The 26,764-nt window shown below is 39.1% G+C and overlaps 1 protein-coding gene and 1 long non-coding RNA gene across 4 annotated transcripts; one reads left to right on the plus strand and one right to left on the minus strand.

The window, feature by feature from the left end:
- The first annotated feature begins 179 nt into the window (after nucleotides 1-179).
- Nucleotides 180-25,832, plus strand: LOC103147731 (EGF containing fibulin extracellular matrix protein 1). 3 transcript variants are annotated; one of them, XM_007566226.2, is made up of 11 exons: nucleotides 180-372; nucleotides 920-1,028; nucleotides 1,155-1,200; nucleotides 1,289-1,567; nucleotides 17,419-17,541; nucleotides 17,685-17,804; nucleotides 20,226-20,345; nucleotides 20,463-20,582; nucleotides 21,286-21,412; nucleotides 21,522-21,714; nucleotides 24,043-25,832. In XM_007566226.2, the coding sequence occupies exons 2-11, from the start codon at nucleotides 948-950 to the stop codon at nucleotides 24,202-24,204; spliced, it is 1,371 nt and encodes a 456-aa protein (XP_007566288.1). In that variant the 5' UTR covers nucleotides 180-372; nucleotides 920-947; the 3' UTR covers nucleotides 24,205-25,832. The 3 variants fall into 3 exon arrangements, with proteins under 3 accessions (XP_007566288.1, XP_016534218.1, XP_007566289.1); XM_016678732.1 differs by having other exon boundaries at nucleotides 180-362; XM_007566227.2 differs by lacking the exons at nucleotides 17,419-17,541; nucleotides 17,685-17,804 and having other exon boundaries at nucleotides 182-372.
- Nucleotides 3,322-8,810, minus strand: LOC107837912 (uncharacterized). The gene is made up of 2 exons (XR_001663962.1): nucleotides 7,766-8,810; nucleotides 3,322-7,708 (listed from the first exon to the last, which is right to left on the minus strand). It is a non-coding gene; the product is annotated as an uncharacterized LOC107837912 (long non-coding RNA).
- Nucleotides 25,833-26,764: the final 932 nt, after the last annotated feature.

The following is a 26,764-nucleotide window of genomic DNA, read 5'->3' on the forward strand; positions in this document are numbered from 1 at the left end:
CTCTGTGTTTTTTTTTTATTTTTTATTTTTCAACAAAATAGGAATTTACAAATATTTTCTCCTTTACTATCCGTTAGTCCATAGAGGGAGCCATGCTTTTCTCAACCACAGCCGCTGAGAGGAACAACCTCGGAGCTGAACCTGCTCGGTACACCGCCCCCCTTCTCCTCCCTCTCCAGTACGCCTCACTGTACTCAAACAGCATGTTCATCACAACCTTGTTCTCCGTCAAACATCTAACATCCCCTGCTCAGTTTACGCAGTAGCGGGCAGACTGCCGGGCACGCCACACGTCCAGGTTCGCGGCTACTCAACGCGAAGACGGTTTCTGCAGCACCGCTTGGAGAGTTGAAGAACCGCAGGTAAACTCAGGTAGGTTGTCAAAGCGCGATGCATACAGATTTCTCGTTTATTACAGATTAATTCAACACTGTGACAGTTGCTGAAAACGCGAAATTAGAGAAATTGTGTTTGAAATGACTCGAAAGTTTTTTTTTATTATTATTATTTTTGAAGCGTTCAATAAAAATAAATTACCTGAGGTTATAAGTGAGTCGCCTAATTATTGAAGGATACTTTTTTTATTATTATTATTATTCACAACCTACCATGAGCTCCACAGGTTGCTCATGATCTTGGCACTTATTGGCACATGAAGACGAGTTTTACGCACGCACTTTACGCGTGTACACCCTAATCCCCTTTTGGAGAAAAACAGCAGAAAAAACACTTGACTGAGCTTAAGTCGCACATTTCAGCTGGACCTGTGCCAACATAAACACCGAGCCAGCAGCGGGAGATGTTGGGACTCGTTAGGCAATGCCATCAAGTGATGTAATAACCGGTATTAAAACTTGTAGACTTGTCGAGCAGAAAAATGATTCACTCGTTCCCCTGCTCTCCGTGTCTTTTGTTACAGGTCCTCTCTTCTCACAAACTGGGTCGAAATGTTGGGGGTCTGCGTGTGTCTGTGTGCGGTTTTCACGCAGGTTCTGTCTCAGGAGACCGAGGAGCCCGTTACAGTCTCAGTGAGTGATGTGGCCAGTCTGTGTGTAGCGCAGCCTGGCGTTTTCTCTTTTTTTTTAAATGTTTTATCAGTGAGCAGAGATGAGGCTGTTCAATGTAAACCTGAGTCCTGATTTATGTCTGCACAGTGCACAGAAGGCTACACCTATGACAGAGTGAGGGAGCAGTGCAGAGGTAAGAAATGACAGCGTTGTCTCACTTGTTCAGCTTTTCATACAGGTTGTTTTACCTATTTTTTATTTTTATTTTTTTTTCCTGTCAGACATCGATGAGTGTGAACTTCTGGAGGATGCGTGCAAAGGAGGGATGCAGTGTGTCAACCACTTCGGCGGGTACCTCTGCCTTCCCAAGAGCGCCATCATCTACGTTACAAACGAGGTGGACCCGCCTCCGCCGCCCGAGCAGGTCCAACAGGTTCCTGTTGTCCCACCGAACCAGGGCCATCACACTCGGCATACGGGGGGCCACAGAGTCTCTCAAGCCAGCCAAACCATTCGCTGTTCGACTGGCTTCACTGCTGATGAGCAGAACATCTGCAGAGGTATGCTTAGCAGATCAACTGCTACCTTAGTTGACAAGCACTGACTTCCAGATACCCAATATAAAAAAAAAACAGTTATTGCTTAATATGTCATTTAATGATTTAAAAGTGGTTTCTACTTTATTAAAAGGGATTGTTCTTTAAAATCGTGTTTGCACTTCAGACCACTCGCCACCTATGAGACAGGAAAATGTGATTCCCCCCCCAGTTTTCAGTGTTTTCTTTAGTTGCAAAAGTATTTTAACGACTATCAACATTGCACACATTATAATTCAATACTTCAAACAACCACTGGCAGGAACAACTTTGACATACTCATTTTCTGTATGACTTTTTAGTTTCCTTGTCTCCTACATAGATTTCTCCCTTCTCCATTACATTGAAATTTGCAGCTATGATGCAACAAGAAATTGCCTGATTTTTAGCTGAATCCCTCTAAATGTTTTCCAGTCAGTGAATGCACCATGAACTACCAAGAACTATAAACGTTGAGGTATGCTGACTTTTTTTTTTACTCCTTTTTGTACTTAAACAGCTTTGATCTACAGCTGCACAGTATATTGAATCACTATCACTACCACTATTATTATTATTATTATTATTATTATTAGTGTGACCCAAAATCCCAAAATCAAACGACTTCTTAGATGCAATAAGTGGTAGATTATTGTTTTTGAAACTAGAACAGTATAATTACTCAAATTTGTTGTTTGGTTTGACTTAGGTTTTTCTGGTATGTGTGTAAGAAAGACTCAAAAAAAAAAAAAAAACGACAAAGTCTACCTGTCAAAAAGTAATCATCTGTTTTACATTATCGTTTTTGAAATATCTGCCCCTGTGATGGACTGGTGACCTTTCCAAAGTGTGCCGTGATTCTTGCCCAATGACCACTGAAGATAGAGATTAGACCCCCCACCTCATCCCCACTCCCACACTGTAGAAAGAAGCCACTGGCTGATCCCTTTACAATGAGGGCAGGAAGTAAACAGAAAATAGTTGTTTTTTTTTTCTTTGAAACTAATCACTGTATTCCAATTCAGCGTTTTTGGTCTGTTCACAGGTACACATAAAAGGTAAAAATAATTGTCGTACTGAAAGTTCTTGTAGGAAAGCATCAGGAGGAATTTTACGTTTTAAGGCAATTCACCTTTTTTTTTCAACTGCACTAAACAAATTGTTTCCCCAAACTTGTCTTCTGATACCTTTACAAAAATTGCGATTTTTGTATCAGCCAAAAACAATCGTGACTACGATTTTTTACAAGATCAGCCAGGTCTAATTTCCAGTAATAGCTTAGGAAATATATATTTCCCACCAATAACCCTGCAGCCCCATTTTGCATCTGTTTTTTTTTTTTTCCCCTCCATGGGCCGACCACCAGTTGAAAGAATGTCGAGGTCCAGCGGAGTGTGAGGGTTCCTGGTAATGCAGATTCTAATAATAATCCAGTTTGCTCCTGATGATTTAGAGGTGGCCACACTTTCTGATTATCAAGTCAAGTCCTTTCATTAATTACTGTCCCTCTAAATGGGAGCTGAAAAGTTGTACTCAGTTATTTTTTTCCGACTGTTATGACAGACGTTGAAAGGTTTCTTCTCCCTGTCACTGTAGGTATTTGACAATTACTTTCTAACTACTTCGGAGCCTCCATAAACCGAGTTAGAAAGGTGAACCGTTCATCCATCTGTTTGACAGCCATCAGCAGCTCAACTATGCGTAGCTGCCAGATGTGTTGCAAGCTTCTCACTCCTTCTCCCTGTGATGTCATGTGCTTTAAACTCTTTGCTTGCTTGCAGCGTGATGTTTTTGGCCGTGGTTCAGCTTCTGTCTAAAATTCCTCTTGTTTTGAGTGTTGAAGTACATCGCTTCAGGGGGTGGAAAAAAAAAAAAAAAAAAAAAAAAAATCAAGCAGATGATTTTGCAATATTGCAAGAAAGCAGTATGCTGATGTGCAGCCTCTGCATCTAAAGCAGGGTCTCGGCGAGGTTGAGATGCACAGAGAGACGGCGTGGGTGTGATGTTGTGTTTGAGCAAGACTCTTTGATCCTCTGAAATGGGGAGTCGTTGAAAGATTCATTCTTTGGCTCGCTTGCACACTCACACACTTGACACCCGCTTTAGCATCTGAATAGAGGGAGTCTCTTTCCCTCTCCTTTGTTGAGATATGTGGGGTATAGTCCCATAAACGCAAAGTACAAGGCAAAGTGTTAGTTGGTGAGGAGTCCCTCTCGCCAGCAGGCAGAGGCGTGTGGTTGAGTGGCTGTGTGGTGGGTTTTTGTGGTCACACGGCTCTAGTGAAAGCAACAAATTTGATTTTACACCTGGGGCGACGATACGTGTGAGTTGCTTTATGTGTTTCTCTGAGTTGGAACCCAATTAGGTTTTACTGGAGTGTAAAACATGGCAGCATATCAGTTGAAGCAACCACATAAGCAAGCTGGCGGAGACCCATTCAGTGGTGAACTGTTGCTCGGCTGGAGCTAAACAAAGATGGACTGTTGCTGTCAGCGCTGGCGCTTTGAGACGGCTGCAGTTTGAAATGGATGGCGTCTCTCACTGTTATGTGGGCTTATATTTGCGCTGGAGGCTGATATAATCTTTGTTTACATCAGTCTCTGGTTTCTCTATCATTACCTTCAACTCGCCACAATCAACCAATTGTTCTTGGACACGGCATTGTCGTCCTTTTGTTTTCGTTCTTGTTCCGCGCAGCTACGTATCTTGCAAGCAAAGGAATTCCCATTAACTTTCAACGGAGAGGGAAACCTCAGTGTATCAAATAGCGCTTACATCAGGCTTCTTCCCTGCTAACTCACCACTCAGCAGAGGAAACCCGGAGTGCCGAGTCAGGTAGGGCAAAGGGGAGGATGAAAGGCTGACACTCAGCGCATAACCACAGAAGTGCCGTAGACAACCGGCCAAGGAGCACCAGCTTCGTATGTTGCTCAAGCCCCGGGTTTGTGGCTAGCTGTTGAAAGATCAGCTAAATCGGGGACGCCACATGGTTCAGAGGTAGAGCAGGCGCACCATATACAGAGGCTACAGTCCTCAGCTTGATTTCTGGCTCTGGAAAACTTGCTGCACGTCGTCCACTTCTCTCTCTGCACTTCTTTTTGTCCATCTACTGTTGTGTAAAGGTCACTAGTGTCATAAAAAAAATAAAAATAAAAAACTTTAAAAAAGCAAAGTTGGCTAAATCTAATGTGCCGCCTTTCTGCCAAAAAAACTCAATTGTTAGAAAAATATAGTCTCAAACAAAAGCGCGCTTTTGTTTTAGCTGATTAGAAGCAAAACAAACCACAAAACAAGGAGCGTTCCTCAGCTTCTTGATGTTCTTTTGATTGCTGCTTCAATTTGCCCTCACATTTGTGCAGCTGTTTGTAAAACCGTCTGGGCTGAGCTTGAACAGGAGCTCGAGTGTGTGTTGTTGTAGTGACACACGCAGGAAGCTGGCAGCAGCCTCGAGCCACACAGAGACATCGAGAGGCTTTGCTGTATATGTGACGGCTTAATGGCGCTTGCTTCCACACACTGCACACTGGCGCCGGTCGATGCTCACAAGTGGTTTGTTGTTGTGCGCAGCGGTGAGATCACATCCTCCTGGAAATGAAGGCTGTCCATCAGATGTGCTGTGTCACCCATCAGATGTTAGGGGAAGTGAAAGGCTCTTGTGGTGATCACAAACTTTCAGTAATTACTATGGAGGCAGTTCAAATTATAGTGCAACTCAAATAAGTTTTTTTTTTTTTTTTATACATGCAATCTAGCGACAGTATAAAAGAAAAAAAAAAACAGGGATCTAATCATGGAAATGACTGGACTTAAGACCTTGCTAACTTTATTAGGTAAATAGTTTTTTCTTCAACTGTTTGTTCTGGACAAAAACAGAATACAACCAATAATGATTTGAGCTATGACTAAAATGATTGAATTTCATTAGTTTATAAAAACAAAACGCACATATAGCAGGTAGATTTAATCCAGACAGATTGATACTGTCTTGCAAAGATATTAATACAGCCTCAACTATTTCACGTCTTTCCACAATGATGTGTTTTATTAGGATTTGTTCGTGATAGACCAACACATGCATTGCTGGGGGAAGGGATAAAAGAAATATGCAATCTTTGCAATCTTTGTTTACCAATAAAAGTGTGAAAAGTGTGACTTGTTTTGTGCTTTAACCCTAATACTCTTAATCATATCCAGTGTAACTAGTTGCCTTCAAAAGTTACCTGATTCTTAAACAGTCCACATTTGTAGCTTATTCTCAGTATAAATCAAGGTGTTGTCTGAAGACCTCAGAGGTCATTATTGAACAAACAGCATCAGAAAGATCAATGAACACTTCAGCTGGGTCATAGACAAAGTTATGGAGAAGTGTGAATCAGAGCTATAATAATGCAATAAAACAAAATGAGATGCCTTAAATGCCTAACAGAGCAGTACAGTACATCATCTGAAAATGGAAACAGAGTAACGCAACTGCAAACCTCCCTGGATGTGGCCATCCATCTAAATTTGCAAGCAGAGCATGGAGAGCAAGGACGGAAAAGCAGCCAAGAGGTCAACTGCAACTTTGGTGAAGTTGCAGAAATCTGTTAAAGTTCAAGTCGTATTAATACATGTGCAACGTGTTTTGTTTTTTCTTGCACAATTGTAGTTGTGCAGAAAATAAAGTAAATCTGTTTCTGTGTAGTGCAAAACACAACTTGCGTTCCTGATTTAAGTTCAAAGAAATTATTTTCTCTCAAAGTGTAAGATGCGCTGAAACTTTATCGTGATTTTATACTTTAGTTGAGGAAACTGATGTTAATTTTTGTGCTCTAAAATGAAGCCGACTGAAACCAGATTAAACCTACAGTGACCACAGAAGGCAAAATTGCAACTAAAAGCCCGAGCATGCGGAAAACTAAATCACATTTGGTCAAAAGAACATAATTACATTTTAATTAAATGATGCATTCAAAGTGCACCCAGCATTAGTCAACATTTGTTTTTGTTGTTGTTATAATACCCTAAAATATCATGTCCATAGATCTCATCACACACATATTTAGTTCTTTCTGACGATGATTTTTAATGTTCTTTTTACTGTTTGCACTAAAACTGCTTAAATGATGACTGGAATGGAGAAATCTAAAGAAATACTTTTTCAAACAAAAGTGATTTTTTTTCTTTTTTGTGCACAGAAATTTTGAATCCCATGATTTAGCCGTGTTTTTAATGACATAGATCATTAATCATGTCATGTTTTACACTTTGTGGGTTATGTTGTTTTGCTCATAAGTCCTGACTTTACCTACCCCCCTCTGCTGCCTGTTTACTTTTTCATGTCTAAATTAGATGCTCATGCGCTGCAGTATTGGGCATGAAGGAACATGTCATTCTTGTTTGGCTGTCTGGTTTCTTGAGGTCATGCAGCAGTCTTATCACCTACGTGCCTGGCTGCTTTCAGTCACATCTGGGAGCTTCTCACCTGGAAGTGGTTGGAAACATCTCACAAGTATGCTAAGCTAAGACCATTAAACCCTGCGCGATGGAGAACTTGTGTACTTTTCCAAACAAGGCCAAGCACAGGCAATAAAATTTATTTTTCCACAGAGATGCAATGCACTTGGGAGGAATATCTCTGGAATGTCAGTGGGTTTGTTTTTTTTCTATGTTTTTTCCCCATCTTTTGTGATGGTAGGAATGCCTCACCACCTTTGTGCAGATAAGGATCAGATCGATCTGTGAGAAGCAGGAATGCAGAAAGCAGAACAAGCAGTTGCTGCAAAGCTCGAGAAGAAGCTGCCAGCAGCCACGATTTGACCTTTACGGTTAATTCCTAACAGTCCTGCTTGTTGCTGTGTCATCCTGACGTTTGCATCTACAAAAGACAAGGCCCTTTCGGGAGTCTTTCTGGATCCACGTGAATAAAGTCATTACAGTTTTTTTTCCCTGGAAATTCCTTTAGATTTTTATCTGACTGTGTTTGTTTTTTCAAAACTTTCACCAAGATAGGGAGCAGCTATTAAGAAAACATTATTGCAGAGGGAGGAAACCTTTCAAACACACAAAAACATAATCCTGGAAACCCTGGTGTTGGTATGAAATGAGAAACGTTATTGCTCCACTAAGTTAGGATTAAATAAAACCCTAACCAGTTTTATTTAACGCACTGTTAATGCGTTAAACTACGCATTAACAGTGAACTGTTAATGCGTAGTTCACTGTTGGTTAAATGACAAGGCACTCCTTTGTCCCAGTAAAACCTGTGTATTATTGTCTAAGCCTCAGTCTTCCTTTGAGCGTCAGACAGATGATTTTGTCTGTCTTGGATCTGTATGCATGTATGTGCAGACAGTCGTTATGGTGCCCTGGAATTTGTTTTGTCCACTTCATTGCACCTGTTGCACTGCGGCTTTAGCTGCGACAGCCACGTTGCCTTTCATTAGTAGATGTTCTGCGGCGACGGCTGGCTGGTTGGCTATTGACTTCCCACAATTGCACATTTGCTGCATTTATTCTAAAACCCTCAATTTCCTCAGCGACATGTACAATTCATTATTAATTATTCATATTCTTGCACACAATAAGCTTTAACTTATTATGTCAGGAATCAAGCAGAATTTAGGCCTAATAGAGATCTGTAAACTAATCAGCTAATATCTTTTCATGCAGCAACCATCTTTGTAAATTATCTGAGTGTTGCTCAGTATAGCATAACTGCCTTTTTCTTTGCAGAAGAATTCACATGAAAGCTATGCAAACATTGCATCAATAACCTGACAATAATGCTACAAAAGGTCTGCAATTAACTGACATCAGCCTGTCTAACCTTTGAAGTAGCTGAGATGACTGCATCTAGTCAGCTAAAAACTAAATAAAGTCTTCAACTTTGACCCCAAGATGTTCAATGAATTGTCAAGTATAATAAAAGAAAAATATTTTGTTGGTGATGACATGGCAAAAAGTAATTAAACATTATGTGCTTTACAAATGATGGAAGTACTTAATCTGATATTTTTCTAAATGTGTCAGAGTTCCTAAGGTTTGAACTAACGTATAGAGTTTATAGGTACACCAACGCTGTGCCACAATATAGGAGTCTATAAAAATAGCCAGATAGTTTACTTATTATCAATAATTACCAGCCTGATAAGGCTGAGGTTTTAAAATAATAGGAAGGCAACAACAAAGAAGGATTATCAAGGATTCGATTCCCCCCATCACATTTTCACACCCATTCCTAGTTTTTTTTTTTGTTTTGTTTTTTGTTTTTTTTGTATTTACAGTCCTGTCCATCTGATTTATTTCTTTCCGTTCATTTTCAAACTTTGACATGAGTGATTTTTATTTCCCATACTGTATTCATCATCATTCGAACTTATAGTAGCTATTAATGTTATGGTCTGACATACTAATAAGAAAATTATATGTTTTTCTTTTCTGTTTTATCTGTAAAATATTAGCCTAGAGTTTCAGAAACATTAGTTATTCTTGTTGGACATTTTTATTAGTCAACAGATTCTCCTTGTTAGACATCGATTTTTCACTCTGATTAATTTCAGTTTGACTCACACTGTCTGTTTGGGTGGATGTTCAGATCTTTATTGGTGTGATCTAAGTTTGTGTTGGTCTATCACATGAAATCCTATGAAAATATATTGCAGATAATGGCTAAAATGGGGTAAATGTGTAAAATAAAAAATCAGGCAACATTAATACTTTTGCAAGCAACTGTATATCAAAGAGTGAAACAGAAGGAACTTTACAATCTGTTGAGACAATTCTTGAGACGTACTCCCAACAATCCCCCTTTAATGCCTTATTGACAGTACTTCATCAGGTTTGTCTTGCTGCCAGACGGAGGACTACAGCGCCTTTCTTTTTGGTTAACATAATCAAACCATCATGCAGGCGTCCCTCCTGTTGGTCGGTGAAGAGCTGCCATGCAGTACGCTGTTAATGCGTGCGGTTTGCCACTGGCTCCTTGCTGCAATCACATTACTGAAGGCAGGGAGAACTGAAGTGGGAGCAGCTTTGCCGTCCCTCCTCGGTGCTTAATGTTGATGTTGTTATCCTCCCCGAGGTCGGTGCCTGTCCAATGGCCAGCTGCTTCCTCCTCTGATGTGCTCGCATGTGTTGATCTTTCCGTTTACCTCATGGTGGAAGGGAATGGTGATTTGTAACAGAGCTGCTATAAATCACCATTTTTCGCTCTGTTGGGTGACACTTGCATGAGATCCGAGAGTTCATGCTTCGCACGCCGATTCTTCCCTTTCTGTAATCAGTCTAACCTGTTTATTCATTTATATCTTTCTTTCAATGACAATAACTTTTGCAACCTGAGAAAAGTATTTTTAGGGTGCCAAAGTGGCTGATTTCTTTCAAGATTTCTTCCTGTGAATATTGACTGTGCAGAAAGGTAGATGGGTATCAATCAAAGCCGAAGCAGATACATTGCAAAGATTTTTAAGACCAATATTTTGTTTCAGAGTGTTACATTTCAGTGCTTTGCAAAAATATTCACACCCTTAAACTTTCTGAGGCCTAAGGTTTGCTAGAAGCTGCATAACAGTTCGCCCTCCAGTAGAGAAACAACCCAGGACATACAGCCAAATCTACAAGAGAAGTGGTTTACATTACAGCATATTAATGTGCTACATTGGCCTAGTTAAAGGCCAGACCTAATTTAATCTGCAGTCTGAAGCAAGACTTGAGCTTCAGCATCTAATCGGACTGATACTGAACTGTTTGAATCAGTCCCTATCTGCAAATCTGGAAGAGAAATACCCACAATTTCTCCTTTTTTTTATGGCAATAACGTTTATAAATCTAGAATTTTCCTTCCTCATCTCAAGTCTGAAAAATCCAAATAAAAATTCAAATCCAAATAAAATACATTAAAGTGTGCGGTTGTAAGTTCAAGGGATGTGAACACCTTTGAAAAGGCACAGTAACTACAACTTTTGCTGCTCTTGATCGGTGCCTGATGACAGGGGAATCTTGGGAATAAGGAAATGCTTCATGCCCTTTTTTTTGGCATAGTATAAGATCAGATTTATTTGATTCACCCACACAGCCCTCCCACTTCATTTTGTTTGAACTCGCTTGCACTACATCACAGAGATAATTATACCCAAATTTACAGGAAGTCGCCCAGTGCAGCGACTGACTGCGTTAGGCTGCTCGAGGTTGAGCAACACCAGCCACTCTCAGGATGGTGTTGGACGTGCTGATAAATTAAATGTTGTAAAATGTTATGGGTTATTAACGCTGCACATTTTGCCCCCTGCTTTCCCAAAGATTGAATTATCCAATAATCCGGAGGGGAAACGGAGCCGGTGTCCAACAGCAGCAGGACGCCTCCAACTGTTCCCTGGAACAGTTCCTGCTTTCCATTGCGGTGGTTCAGTGAAAACAGGACTAAATGCTCTCAAGTGATAATTACAGCAAGTTATATAATGTCACTAAGATAACAACCTATTCAGCATTCAGGCAAAAGGATGGCTAGTACCCATTTCACATACTTGTTCTCTTCTTGTTTTTTGTTTTTTTCGGCAGCTCTTTCCTCTGAACCGGCCCACTCTATAAAACATTCACAGCTCTGCAGAAAGGCCATTTGTTGTGCACCTCAAACAGGACCTCAGATGTACGCACACACACACACACACGCACGCACGCACACACACACACTCGCATTCTTTGAGCTGCCGCCATTCCCGTTACTCCCCCTGCTCCCGCGAGGCATTTAGAATTAATCTCCCTGAAAAGCAAGGAGTTTTTAACCCTGACATCACATAAGCACACACAGCCGTAAATCTTGCTTCAAAATCTTAAAAACCCCTTTTTTTGTTTGAAAAGAAGAGAAAAAAGGAAGACGGCCTCCACCCTTTCTCCTCATTCTTTCCTTTCACATCTTCTGCTGGACAGGCTTATCTTTCCCTGTGATGTTTCAGCAGGCTCGCACTTGGAAGGAACTTGTAAGCGATTCTGAATAAATTTCACCAAAAAAAAAAAAAAAAGAAGAAGAAGAAAAGGAAAAAAAAAAATATCTGACCTCAGTGAAAGGAGTCATTTTTCCCCACACGCAACACATCATCACTCCTGATGGGTTGTTGCAGTAAAATCTGTTTTCTCGTGTAAACTGTATTAACTGTAAAGCATGTGGCAAGCGGTCAAGGTTTTATGGGAGCTGGGAACGATACAGTGTGGAATACCCACCCCACCCAGTCCCACACACGAACTTTTGTGTAACTTTGTATTGGCAGCTTTTTAGAGGTTTAGTGACAAAGTAGCAGTCACCACAAGATATTCTTGAAAATGAACCTTTGGACTTCATTCAGCACATATGTCTTTATTTAAAGTTCTCTGGGCTTACTTTTGTGGGAGTGAGAAGATGACTCTTGCTTTTCCACGCACAGAATTTCCTTGGAACTGCCATCTTCATATTTAAGCCACATACAGTTTGCCACATTTGTTTCTTTGAATTGCATTTTCTTGCATGGGATCCAGATCCAGCAGGATTCTGTTCATTTTAGGACTCCATCTCAGGGGCACCACTAAAAGGACCCCATTGAGGTCAATGCCCACCCTCTGGAGCTGCTCTGCCTCCCACTGCCTTGTATGCACAGTGACAAAAAAAAAAGTAATAATAAAAAAATCATTCAATAAAAAGTTGACATCTCCAAAAAATAAAAATCAGAAAAGTTTTTCGCCTAGATGAAAATACACAACTGTTGTTCAAAGTCGTTCTTTTTGTACTTTTTAAGTAATGTAAGCACAGGGAAATGTGAAGGTTGATGGTGGATGAATTTACAAGGAGACATGAAGGCATTCTTCATTGTGTTAAAACATGCATTCTTTCATTCATTTAGCTTTTTGTTTATGCTTTTTCTTTTAAAAGTGATGGGGCTATCTTTAGTTCCACCCCAGTCACAAAGTCTGTTCGGCCAACTCTGTTAGTACAGTGTGACAACTCAAATACTACTTCCTCTCTTATTTCAAAATAAGTGTCTCAAACATCACACAACAATTCAAACTGAAAGCATCCACCTTCAAATCTCCTCAGACAGATTTAGCATAACCAGATAAAGATTTTTGATATAATAGGATATATCAAAAATAAGCCTGTCGCAATTAGCAAGATAATTCAATTCTTCATTCTGGTGCATTGGTCTCAACTAGCCCTTTTTTTTCAAGGACAAATCTTTTTACTGATATTTCATAATTAATTGTATTTGTTGTTTCTGTTTTTTTTGTGTGAAGGAGGAGCTGTCACGAGCTGTGACGTAGTCCCACAGTAATGTCCGTGCCGACGTACTGCACCCGCGCACACATACATGCACACACATCCTACATAACTTACGTTTTGGTTTCAGCACAAACTGGCGCGGTCCGTCGTGGGCGCACACACGGTGTTCCTGCGTCAGTTGATATATCCATCCTAGTATGTTTCAGTGTGAAACATTTTCCTGGTTCAGATATTCAATCGAAGCTATATCCTGATCAAAGCACGCCGCGAGGGAGTTACGTGATGTCATTCTTAGGAGGTTGTATTTTATTGCGTATTTTCTTCCAAATTGAATATTGTACTTTTGGTCACAGCTTTCTTTTATGTTTTAGCATTATGATTATTTTTGCTTATTTTGTGTACTTTGATATGCGTTTATTTGAGTTAGAAGTGATTGTGTGGTTGTTGTTTTTTGTCTTCCTGTGGGCTCTGCACTGCAGGGAGTTAGTCTGAATTTAGACTCCAGTGGTAACACTCAGCGTGACGAACTTTCGAGCTGCAATGAATTAGTACTTCTGTTTTTTGTTTTTTTTGTTGTTTTTGTTGTTGTTGTTGTTTTGTGTTGTTTTGTTTATTTTAGCCTTCCTGGATGTTTGTTGTGCACATGCTACACAGCTTTTCCAACGTTTTCTTTTTTTTCATTTGAAGACGAGTACAGTAAACAGCATCTGAAGTGAACTATGGCATTTACCTTTTTTTTTGTCTAAGTCATAACAGGGCCCTGATACATTTTATTTATTTTGGATATCTAAAATATCTTCCAGTGTTAAATATCACAATATAAACTTTATTGATCCCTAAGAATATATTCTTGCTTTATCACGCCATTACCATCATATTACTTGAAAATGGTCTCAAAGCAACAATTTTATTTTTTATCACAATAACATCTGGGACAATTTATCGTCCAGCAAAATTTGTTACTGTGACAGGCCTTATAAAAAAAAACCTCTGACATCCCCACAGTTCCTAGATGCACTTTCTGGTTTTTATTTTGTACGTGGCCAAGCATTTGCTTTCATATCATAATGACGTCATTGTTACACATGAGAAAATATTAACCATTTGGGACCCTTTGGAATTCACTAATGGACTTTCAATTTGTCTTGCTTGTAGCAGATCCACAAATCCACAGCTGGCTACAATTACCTATCAAAAAAATCATTTATGTAGAACTTTTTCAGAGATGTGACCAACACCCTCAACACCGCCCGCCACACCTTGATGGCAGAATTAAGCGTGCCACCTAAGATTTCACGAGTTGCCTTTACAATTCATTTAAATCCCGTGGGATTATCAAAAAAATCTGATTTCACATAATCCTTAAGCGCTACTGTGGGGTTCAATGAGAATAATTGCAGTTAAAGGATAATCCTGTCAGCAGGGATTTAGCTATGCATTCACAGATATAGCTTTAACACAGTATGCTTAAGCACAACCTCACAAACACAGGTGTTGTTATGCACTCCAGCATCTTAAATCCTCTCTAAAATAACACGTCTGAGAAACAGTTGAAGTTTGCCAATTGTGTCACCAAAACCGCAGCATTTCATTAGCTTCAGGGTTTGCTGCCTGTTTGCTGAGGCTACATTGGCTTTAGATCGAGAAAATTTAGTCATTAGGCGTCAGACTTCTGTTTGTTTAAATTTACTTTAATGCTGGAGGGCAGGGCATTTCCAGTCTGCATGAATCACTGCATACCTCCAGGAACTGGGCTGGCTTATGACTCACAAGGACATGATCAAGGATTCTGATTGTTACATCTTGTCCAAGTAATCTAGAGCCATTCAGACATTGTGCTTATCTTCAGTATTCACACAACAACAGAAAGATCCCATTGTTCTGCCGATTCGTAGTTTACGTGGCTATTGACTCCTTGCATAGGTTGTTAGAAACCTTCTGTCTGCATCTGCTTTCTGTTTCACCTGTTTAATCTGTCTTTGTATCAAGAATGCATCAAGTTCACATAATAAAGAAACAATAATTTCTGGATGCTTCGCATCCGTTGATAGATGATGTCAGGACAGTAAATTGTTTGCTCATTTCTGCTTGGTGCCGTCGATAGATGCACTGCTCAAGAAGCGTTTTATGCCACATCAGGGCACAGGTTTTCCAGAACAAAACTTCTTTTATCTTCCTTCTTTACTTAACGGCTCAGTGAGCAACAAGCCCTGTGGGTGCATTCCTCCCTTTGTGCAGTTTGCACCTGTTGTCTCAGTGGAGCACCTTCAGATAAACCTTTTTTTGTCCTCCGTGGTGCAGATTCATGCCATCACTGTGCCCTCATGGAGTCGAGGGCATTTCAGGCTTCTTCCCTTTCTTTTTCTCTCCCTCTGTTCTTTTGTAGCAAAGTTTTCCATTGACCGAGTGAAGGTTGAGCGACTGAATTATCGGTGGACTTGAAGAACTTGGATGTGAAACTGTCCAGCTGTACGAACATATATGGGTTCGAGGTTTTTAGCGGAGCAGCAACTTGGTTTCATTCTTTCATTTTTGACAAGCTTGGGTTCGGCATTTCCGTGTCTTTTAAACAAAGTTCAACTCTAGTTTATGTTTAAAATCACATTCGGACCAATTATTAGGTTGCGATGCAGTAATAGTAGTTTTTCTCTTGCTGTGTGTGTGGTACTGAGGATGAGTGTCTATCATGCTGTTAAACTGATGCCCAGTAGCTGTCTGGATATGATGGGTTGCATCAGACCACCCAAGAGGAGTGCTGGTGGGCCTCGGGGATAACAGTATACACTACTGACATATTTATGTGTGTGGGTTATGCTGAGAAAGCTGCTTTGAAAAAGCTCTGGATCTGCACAGACCAAATGAGAAAATTTATTTACAGGAACAATGTTAGAAATTTCACGGTTACGTCCTGGGTTGGAAGCATAACTTGTCATATTTATTTCCGAAAGTATTAATTAACCTTGAGCTTCTCCCTTTTTTGTCCTGCTACATTCACAAACTTTAATGCATGTTATTGGGATTTTACAGACCAACACCATGTTGTGCATAATTATAAAGTTGGAAGAAAACTATATATTACATCTAATACCTTTTGCAAAACAAAACAAAACAAAACAAAAATCTAACAGGCTGTGGTATTCACTGGTGTTCAGCCCCATTGAGTTTGGTCCTTACCTACAAACATCTTTCCATCAACTCTGACCAGCTTTCCTACTTGAGATGTGGATCTCTGTAGGACCTGCAGCTCCCATGATTATCTTGACAGCTTTTCTTTTTAATGCTTGTCTTGCTCACTGCCAGCTTATATCAGGGGTCTTCAATTCCAGTCCTCAAGGTCCAGTGTCCTGCAAAGCTTAGATGTGTCTTTGCTTCAACACACCTGGGTTAAACAATAAGGTCCTTATCAGGACTCTGGAGAACTTCTCTGCTTACTGAGGAGATGATTCAGCCACTTCATTCAGAACCGTTAGTCCAAGGATGCATCTGAACGCTGCAGGACACTGGACCTTGACGACTGGAGCTGAAGACCCCTGGTTTAGGGGAACAACAATGTCTTGGTAGGTTTTCAGTCCCTGGCCTGACCTGACCTGACTGGTGTGCTCTTTTGTTTTCATGACAAACATCAGACTCCACAAAACAGTTGTATTTATACTGAGAATAAATTAACCACAGGATTTAAGCACGTTGAATTGCCTTGTTGCTGAAAATGTGCTACATAAATAAAATTACCTTACCTTATCTTATTAATTATGTAACTTTTGAAAGCAGTTTTATTATTATTATTTATTTTATTTAGGGGTATCAGATTAAGCAGGCCTGAATGAAATTCTTTATGGATTTTATTTGGAAAAAAATAAAATAAAATTGGAAAAGCCCAGAATCATTTTCTGTCCATTGAACACTACCTTGGATTAGTCTATCAGATAAAATCCCAATGAAATGCATTTAAATTGAACAAAAACGGAAAATTGAAAGGTACAAATACATTATATTTATGAGTGAAGTCATATTCAATTAACTGTGTTTTAATATTTTTATGTTGATCTCAGGTAACATTTTAATGTTATTTCTTCTGGTCATCAGCACATCTAACAGAACTAAAGCTGTAAAAAACATCTTGGTGTTTACAATAATCTATAAATGTGTTTTGCCTAGGGAATTAAGTTTCTGTAATATTTTAACTCTTAAGAAATATTAGTTCAATTTATTAAATATGACTCTGTGGAGCCTTGCAATAAGTTAATGCCAGTAACAGAACCCTGTTTTTCCCAGATATACACACAGACCTCCCCCATCAAGAAGCTGCCTTAATGGTAGAGGATATGATCTGTGTTTTCCCCTTCAACCAAAGCTGATGAATAAACACTCTCTTTATTTAATCTCCTACTCCACAGGTGAACGTGTGTGTGTGCATACCCATTTCTGCTTCATTTGATGGTGTTAGTGATCACGGATTTAGCCCACTGTTTAAAGCAGTTAATGCATTATCGCGTGCTTGCAGTTCAGGCATGTTGCTCTGCTTTGTAGATTTCCCGTGTTTTTTCTTGCATGCAGCCATTTTTAACTTTGTTCAGCTTCCTCTGAGAGTCTGTCTGTGTGCTTACTGCAGACATAGATGAATGTGCAACAGGCATACACAGTTGTGGGCCTGAACAGACCTGCTACAACACCAGAGGCTCCTTCACGTGCCAGTGTCCTCTCGGCTACTATAGGAATGGGGACAGCTGTGTTGGTGAGCCACAGACACAAAAAAAAATAACACTTCCCTCTCACTTTATCTTGCGATAGTAACACTTAAAAAACAAACAAACTTGGCAGTAACTCTCTTTTTTGAATCTTCCTGCCTGTACCTTCATGACTCTCTTGCAAATGCAGACAGAGACGAGTGTGCCCTGAGCCACTACTGCATGCACGGATGTGTGAATACTCTGGGCTCGTACTACTGTGAATGCAATCCCGGTTACAAATTAGCCCACAACAATTACTCGTGTACTGGTAAGTCATTAAGAAAATAAGTGCTATAATTAGAGATACTCCGATTGGAATTCCTGCTTTTCCTTTAATTATTTTAAAACAAAGACAAATTAATTTGGAGTGGAGAATGTTGATGTTTGCCTTAACTCTAAAAGACTGACAGCAGAGGTTTAAAGCTATAAAATATAAGATTCATTGTAATAGGTTATACCTTCCTGTTATCTACTGAAAGCCCAACTATTCTTCTCACTCACTTCTAGTGTAAATGAACAGCAGATGTGTCAAATTGTTGCAGAAAACAGAAATATTTTCCCTGTGCTTTCTCTTCTGTGCTATTCTTTAAAACGCCTCACTGATGCTAGTAATAGCTAGCTTTGAAATTTCTTCTCTCAGTAACAGCATCCACAGTGAAAGATGCTACTGTAAACACTTACTACACATAGATATGGTGCATTCACTGATTCGTAAAAGATCTGATTTTTGAATTATCAACTAGCCAGTTTCCAATAAGGGCTGCGCAAGCTGAAATTTAGCATTTTCTGGTCACTTCTCATTGCATCTCTAGTTTTTTGCGCATCTCTGGTTTGTGCCATTAAGTACTAATATTTTATGCTGTTTGCGATCGTTTATGGTTTGACTTCTGCCCTTTCCATTTATTTAATGGCATCCCAGTAACCGGCACTGCCTTCCACCCACCTACATCAGTTAGGCCTCAATGCTTAACAACAAAGGTATATAATTTTGTCAAATTTCCTATTGAAGATTTTTTTTTCTTTTACAAAAATAGCAAAAATTTCTGAACTAAGCAAATATCACTGAAAAGTAAACTCAAAAGAAGTAAAACTAAGCTGAATTAGAACAACTTAATAAGCAGCAAAGTTTACTAGATATTAGTACATTTTCTTACTCTCTATTTTCTTAGGTTGCTATATTCAAATTAATGAATGCAATTAAAACAAACAAATTGATATAGTAAACTACTCTGCATTAAATGGAAGGAAAGAATTTAATTATCATGCGGCTATGCTTTTATCCAGGACCCATGAAACACATCTTCTGCTAAAGTCAAATGGACTTGCTGAGCGTGTGACAGAGAGTTGTTTATCTCTTGCAAATCCTTCTTGACCTGTAACTGCCCCTATCTATGCTGCAACCTGCATCTATGTGTTTAGGCTGAATGTGTGCAAGTTTGTCTATTTTATTAACTTCACTGTGCTCTTTTGACCTCCAGTTATCAGAGGTTAATGCATGGAGTTTGGAATACCATGTCTATTTTCAGTGAAAACAGAACAGTAATTTGCAAATCACTTTATCTGTCCATTCTACTGAAAAAGTAAAAGCATGTCAAATGACACCAACTGATTTGGTGGTTTTAGAAATTGTATTTGACTAACTTTAATGCTAGACCTGCTGGAATAACAGTTACCTTCAATTAAAGCCATCTTTTGTTGATGCCCGCATTATGTGTTTTATATATTTGCCTAATATTTCAGCGGCTTTGGTGTATATGTTGCTAAACAACATATCTTCCTGCATTGCCTCTCTGTACATTGAACATTTTATAATACAGACAGAAATCTGGGACGTCACATAAAGCCACTCATATTTAATTTACGCAACTCAAATGTCACCGCAGTGGCAGACTGACTTTACTTAATCCTGCATTACCCTTTACAAATGCCGTCTCCGCTGATTCACCTGCCTCTGGCAACTGATAAAAGTTTGACCTAATTTCTGATAAATTCATCTAAGAATAATTTGACCACATGGGGGCAACAATAGACTGTATGAAGAGCACTAATCTTTAATTCTCAAATCATGAAGCAAACTGGATTTGTTTTGGGGGGAAGGGAGGGTGAAACAGTGACATCGCAACAAAAACGATACCATTTTGAAGTATGGAGTTACCATGAGTTCTACACCTTTCATCCCAATACACATGCACTATGCAAAATGGTGCCACAGCAACAACAAGCAGACTTTATAAAAAGATATTTCACAAAAAAACATTAATTTACTGTTACACACAAAATAAACATTAGTAAAAAATGTTGAGGGGGAATGTCATCAAATTTTGACATTTACTTGTGTATATTTTTCTTTTCATTCCTTCAAACTGCTTTCTCCATACTTAATTGGTTCCTTATTAAGTAAAGAATTAAGTTCTTAAACTGAAACTAAGGTAACAGCAGCAAGCTTACAGAGACAAAACAGTAATATATAAAAATCCCAAACATGTAAAATTAACCCAAATAATTTTATATGTTTCTAAACAAAGACAATTGAACTGCTGTATATTCTGCAAAATGAAGACAAAGAGCAAAAATCGTATTCATAATCACTGGCAGTACCAGGTCCACGGGAATTCAGCAGAAATATACATATTAAATCAATGTGTGCAAAAAAGAAAAAAAAAAAAACAAACTGCTGCTTTTGTTTCAGATGTGAATGAATGCGAAACGGAGTCTACATGTCAGCACCACTGCTACAACTTGATTGGCTCCTTCCTGTGTCAGTGCGATCACGGCTTCGAGTTGGCTCCAGACAAGGTCTCCTGCGAAGGTGGACAGATACAGAAAACCACACTTATATTCGGCATTTACATAAAAAAAAAAAAAAAAAAAATTTCAACATGTACCATAGCCGTTATTCGTGTTTGTGTGTTTATATTTTGAATAGACATTGATGAATGCAGCTTGTCTACCTACATGTGCCAGTACCAGTGTGTTAACACCCCTGGAAGTTACTCGTGCGAGTGCCCGCAAGGATATCAGCTCCAGGGAAACAGGTTGTGTCAAGGTAAAGTGGTCCATAAATCATTTCCCCTCTTATGTCATTTATTTACCTGTCTGTCCTAACCTATCTTTTTACACAAAATAATGCTTATAATCAATTTTTATTATCTTTCCTTCCTGCTCCCAAAGCTTTTGACGATCACAAGTATTTATCACAAATACCATTTGGTGTTCCACTTTTCAGGCAGAACTGTCGTGGAAGTTATGCAAAAGCTAGGGAGCACTTGCGCTTTGTGTTACCCTTCAGCGTCAGATCAATCAAATTCATATGCATGATCGTGGTTTGTGTAGATGTACTTATTTGAAGCTGTGGGACTCTTTCAAAGGGAGAGCTGTTAGTTTTTTTTCCCTCTCATCAGGTGCAGCCTTTAACCATGACTCCAGCCTGTTGGGTCTGACGGCCATCCAGGTGTTGAATTCAGATTGCTGTGCCAGAAATAGCGCCGTGGTTAGAACGTTTAATGTTTCTGTTTTCACGCTGCTTCACTGAGAGAGCTTGAGCTGCTGCCCTGTGCAGGATTGCATCAGGGGCTTCTCCTCAACTGCAGACATGGAGGTTTTTCTGCAGTTACCACCCGCAAATTACAAGTTACAGACCCTGAATGTTGATTGAGCTTCAACAGCTGCTTCATTGAGTGCATAAAGAGTGCATGGAAGTCCTGCTGCTTTTGACTTTGGGGCAATTTTCTTTCTGTTACTTTCACCAGACATTAATGAGTGTGAGATGGGGACCCACGACTGCCAAGATGATGAAATGTGCTGGAACTATTATGGAGGTTTTCGCTGTTACCCTAGAAACCCCTGTGAGCCTCTTTACACCCTGACCTCTGAAAAGTCAGTGAACAGGTTTTTTTGTTCTTGTTCTTCTCCTGTGTCATGCATATCTTGTCAGCTGGTTTCAAAAATGTTTTCACCTAATTTTTTTTGTTTTTTGTATTTGCAGTCGCTGTATCTGTCGATCTCCGTCTGAGTGCCAGGGTCTCCCTCCATCAATAGTCTACAAATACATGAGCATCCAGTCAGAGCGATCTGTGCCAGCGGACATTTTCCAGATTCAGGCCACTACTGTGTACACCAACACACACAACAGCTTCAGAATTAAAGCTGGGAATGATGGAGGAGAGTTTTTCCTTAGGGTGAGTTTGAAAATGATTCATATTTGTTACATGAACAACTTCCAGGTGTGAATTTACTATTTTTTTACTATTTCACTATAACTTTTTACACTAATGAGGATCAAAATCCATTTCACATGAAATTATTGCATGTCTAAAGGCTCTTCCATGCTTCACCCAAAGCCAAACAGCTGATGCGCCATCCCGTGGATGTTCGTATTCGCGCACACCTTTCCCACATGGCGCAGATATCAGGCCTTTAGCATATAGACAAAGGACGACCACGAAGAGAGCGCCACACTTTTCTGTAGACAGCCTCCTCTGTGGACAACTTTACAATTTCTATCTAGCAGTTTTAGCCATTTGACAATTTTTGCAGTTGCTTTGTGAAGAATTGTGCAACTGTACGTAATTTCTCACCACCTCTGACAAATGCCTTCAGAAACAACAACAACAAAAAAAAAACAGGTAGTCGAAGTGAACTAATTGAATGGTGTCTCTTTCTGTCTCTCAGCAATAAAATATGTCACCGGACAACAGACTTTTGAAGCAGCATTCACCCATACATTTACAGCTTCAACAATCTTTTACATAGAAAAAAAATACATCCGTTCACATTTTAAGCATATATTTATCAGTGATTCTTGAGAATAGGGACAAAACAGGTCCTATGGATAAAGCACAAAATTTGAATAAATTATACATAAAATATATTTTTTTCAAATATCTGACTAAACTAACCTGGGTCATGTGAGCACAACAATGTATATTTTCCTTGTGTTTGCAGAATTTTTTTATTTTTTTATTTTAAACATTGTAGTAGGTGGCTGGTGTCTTTAAAATCCCTTGTCCAGGAGCAGAACTCAATACATTATAGTAGTTTAAAACAATTAAAGGAATACTAAGGTAATTTATTATAACAATTAAGTATAAGTAGTCATATAAATAATTATAAAAGTATCAATAAATTGAATTAAAAATCATTTTTATATATTTTTCCAACTCCATTGAAATGTGTCCCTAGTTTTTGTCAACACCGTCAGACATAAAAAAAAAAATGTAAAAAAAATCAGGCAATATTGGGGGGCACCAGAACTTCTGAGGACCCCATGACGTCGTCTTTTCTCTGCCTTTGCTAAGAGGGCTAGTTAGCTCTGGTTAGCTTATGTTATTCTTTAGTTTTTTCTTCTGTTTTATTCCTAAATTGCTCGTCACAACCATGATGTGTCAACTCCATAACTGACAATTTACAAAACTTTGATGAAATGTTGTGAAGTAAAAGCTTAATTTTGGTAAACTGTAAAGATTTAATGGACCTGATGAGCTACAATATGGCCTCCTTCAGAATAACATCATATAAATTGAGGTAGTTTGGCTTTTTGTCAACTCCATCAGAATTTTTCTGACTCTTTCAGTGAAATTGTTGTCAAATCTCACTTAAATGTGCAGTTAATTCATTTTAATGTATTTTACATGAATTGCATTACTTCACATGTACCAAGTATTTCTTTTCACTCACTAGTTTGTCACCACCTTCAGTTCTGTGTCAACTCCGTCAGATGGACTTTTTGTTGTTTTTTGTTTTAAATAATATTTCTTTTGTTTCTTGAGAAGCATTTGTCTGTAAAAATGAGTTAAAACATCACTAATAGGGTCATTAAAAAATAATTTTATATTTATTTTTGTCAGATGGTGATGACAAAGTTCTGGGTCAGGTTGATTAAAAATTAAATTTAAAAAAAAAATGTTGGCACTGGGAGCCTGCACCTGAGCATCTTTACATTTCCAAAACAATATTTTTCATATTTGCATACATAAGGTTGAGAAATAATAAAAAAAAAATAAAAAATTGGGAAAATTAAAACGAATTTTGTCCCTATTCTCAAGAATCACTGATAAACAGCTTTTGTGTCAATATTTTGTCTAATTTATGGAGGGGTTTTTTGTAGCTGTAAACTTAAATATTTATGTTTCACTGTAATCAGACAAAATGTGCCTTTTGGCAGCACAGCTGTTCTGTTTGGGTTAATGAATGGATCAGTAACTGCAGCCCAATATCCCATCCAAGAAAATTGTCAGTATCAGTTTCCACACCAATTTGATTGGATTGGTTCCACCACTAATTAATTATGTGACTTAAACTAAAACATATTCATACTGTATTGTAATCAGTGGCGTAATGTGAATAAAATATTTTGAATTAATTATAGGCCTTGTAATTGAGGTAACTCTTTTCTGAAGCTTTTTTTTAAATCATTATTGTAGTTTATTTTCGTTCTTTCAATGTCACACGAAATTCCTTCAAAATAAACTGCAGTAACCATCCTCCTCTTCTCTTTTTTTTTGTAGCGTTCCAGTAATGTGAGCGCCATGTTGGTACTTACCAAGCCCTTGTCAGGGCCCAAGGAGTACGTGGTAGACCTGGAGATGATCACTCACCATCTGACCATGAACTACCGCGCCAGCTCACTGCTGCGGCTCACCATCATAGTGGGGGCTTACCCTTTCTGAGCTCTAGAGATCCCAGCAGCCCCCATAAGTCTGGTTTCAGCAAACATAGCAAAATGCCTGTATCAGCATACTCTACATTCTCACTCTCAATTACGCAAATAGCATAGCCTGCGTCGTTCAAACACCAGCAAAAGTAGTTCTTATATGGTTGCTCAAATCACACCAAATCTGTGCTATATCATCACTACTTGGTATCTTACTCTTGATAGGATGCCCTAAACTTTAAAGATGTGCCCTTTTTTGTTTGTTTGTTTGTTTGTTTGCATCTTAAAGTTAATCTTTATAAATTGTTCTTCGCAATATCACAAACAACTGGAAACAGTGTGACGGCACTCATGAGAAGAGGCCTGGTAGACACCCTTACTGGAATAGTTGAATTCAGCTCTACCTGTTGTTCATTTATGCCTCTGTTCAAATCAAAAGTGCTTTGAGTAACCTGTTGATGCATCTATTATTATTATTATTATTATTTGAGAAATCAACACGTAAGCACATAAAAAATATGCAAGGGTAGCAGCTTTGTATGCAACAGTAATCTACTGTTTGCACTTCAGAGCTTCTATTGATGAATATTAGGAGTCAGGGATGCAAGTTTCTATAGTTTGTCTGATAAGTGAACATTTCTAGAGAACTATAGGAACAGTTCAAAAGTGTAAAGAGAGGTAATCACCCAGCGAGTTGAGAGAGTGTTAAACTCTGTGTCACAGCAGGCTTAAACATGTATATATAAAAGATAAAAACACAATAGTTGTCGTTTATGTGCGAATGTTGATGAGTGCATGTGCGTGTGTGCCACGAGCTTTGTTTATGCCTGCATGCAGATGTAAGTGTGAAATGGCAGCAGAGAAGGGGAAAGAATGAGAAAGCCTTTGCTTTTCCTCCTTGGGGTTTGGTGGATGTGACTGAGCTGTTTATGTGTTTCTGTGATGCCATCCCAGCAAGCTTTAGGTCACAGAACCAATAACAGAGACCCTTAAACTCAAGAACACATACAGGAAATGATGGCTTTGCTAACACACCTTGGCAACTTGACGGCTCTCTGTTGCCGTTATTCTCCAGAGTCGCTGCAAGCCTCTCTAATGTCGGTCCCAGTCTAGAAGTCACACTGGCACCGGGCTGGCTTGCGTTATAAAAGATAATTGCAGTTTTTTTGCCCTGGAGTGGGTTCATGCTCAACACAGGGGATTATTAAAGTGTTAATACAATACCACCAGACATTTGGCAGAGGGAGAGATCTTTCACTACCTGTTCTGCCTCTTATGGCTCCATGTGTCTGCTCTGGCTCAGTGCTGAAACACTGTAAACTGTTGATTCACACCACTGAAAAACGTACATGTTGTCATCACTCTGTAAGTGCAGAAAGTTACCCAGCTATGCTTTAAGAAATCCCTTTTGTGTGGTTTCAGCTCTCATTATGCCGTAGTCCCTTCAATCCCTGTACAAAACCTGCAACTCTAATCTAATCATTCATGATGTCAAGACTGTTAACTTTCCTTCATGAGATGCCTTAATGTTTTGGGATTTTTTTCAGTTTCTATTTAAATATATATTTTGTCATATGTATCTTGTATTGATTGTACTCTGAAGAGCAAAAGCTATGTTGTTAAATAAAATGTGTTGTAAAAATATGGATTTGCTCATTCTTCTCTGTGAAAAGCAATCGCCAGATTCACAGCTTTTTCTTACCACACACAACAAACAGGAACATACTGGTGAAAAACATCGTTGTGTCGTCCTTTCCATGCTTCAGGGAAGCTTGACGATGATTTCATTTGAAATTAACAATGATAAATGCAGCTTGCATGATGCCGAAGGCATCATATCTATCTTGTTTAGAGACATCCAGAGAAGATACAGTACTGCAGCCGAGTCTGTGTGTGCCGAGGGACTAATGTGAACCCTGCGCACGCATCATATTTAGATATGAAGCTGGATGGGAGCGGTCTTATGGTCAGTTGTTACTCAATCATCTTGCCGTCTCAGGCTTTAGTCCGAGCAGCACTGGGATGTGAAAGATGATACATGGTGTGTCATCGTTCCCCAAACGACAAACTCGGCGACCCTTGCATCTAAGCTATGTTTCTGCTTGTTCGTGCGCGATTAAACCCCCATGAGTAAACGCCGCTCACCCACTTACTGTTTGGGTCAGCCGCATGGACAGCTTCTGAGCACCATTTTTGTTCCTTTACCCATGATTAGTATTCCACTCAGGATAATTTTGGGTATAATTAACCTAATCTCCCTGCTTGTTGTGAGACTTCTCATTAATCACAGGAAAACTTATTGAACAGATCAAAGCTCAATCTATTGGCTACAGATCACAGGAAAGGAGAGGCTCGTTCAGTTTAATAGTTATCCCCTGTCATCACTCCTGTGCAATATCTTTAAGAAAGTTTTTATGCTTAACAAATTGCTCAGGATCAGAGAGAGAGAGAGAGAGAGAGAGAGAGATGTTGATGATCCTCATTTTTCTTTTTCCTCAGTCAACGAATCACATGGGCCTTCAGTGAGCAGCTGTTAGCGGTGCTTTAATGGCGGGTCAAATATTTTCTCACTTTAA

This window comes from Poecilia formosa, unplaced genomic scaffold (assembly GCF_000485575.1).
Source record: "Poecilia formosa unplaced genomic scaffold, Poecilia_formosa-5.1.2 Scaffold188, whole genome shotgun sequence".
Lineage (NCBI taxonomy): Eukaryota > Metazoa > Chordata > Actinopteri > Cyprinodontiformes > Poeciliidae > Poecilia > Poecilia formosa.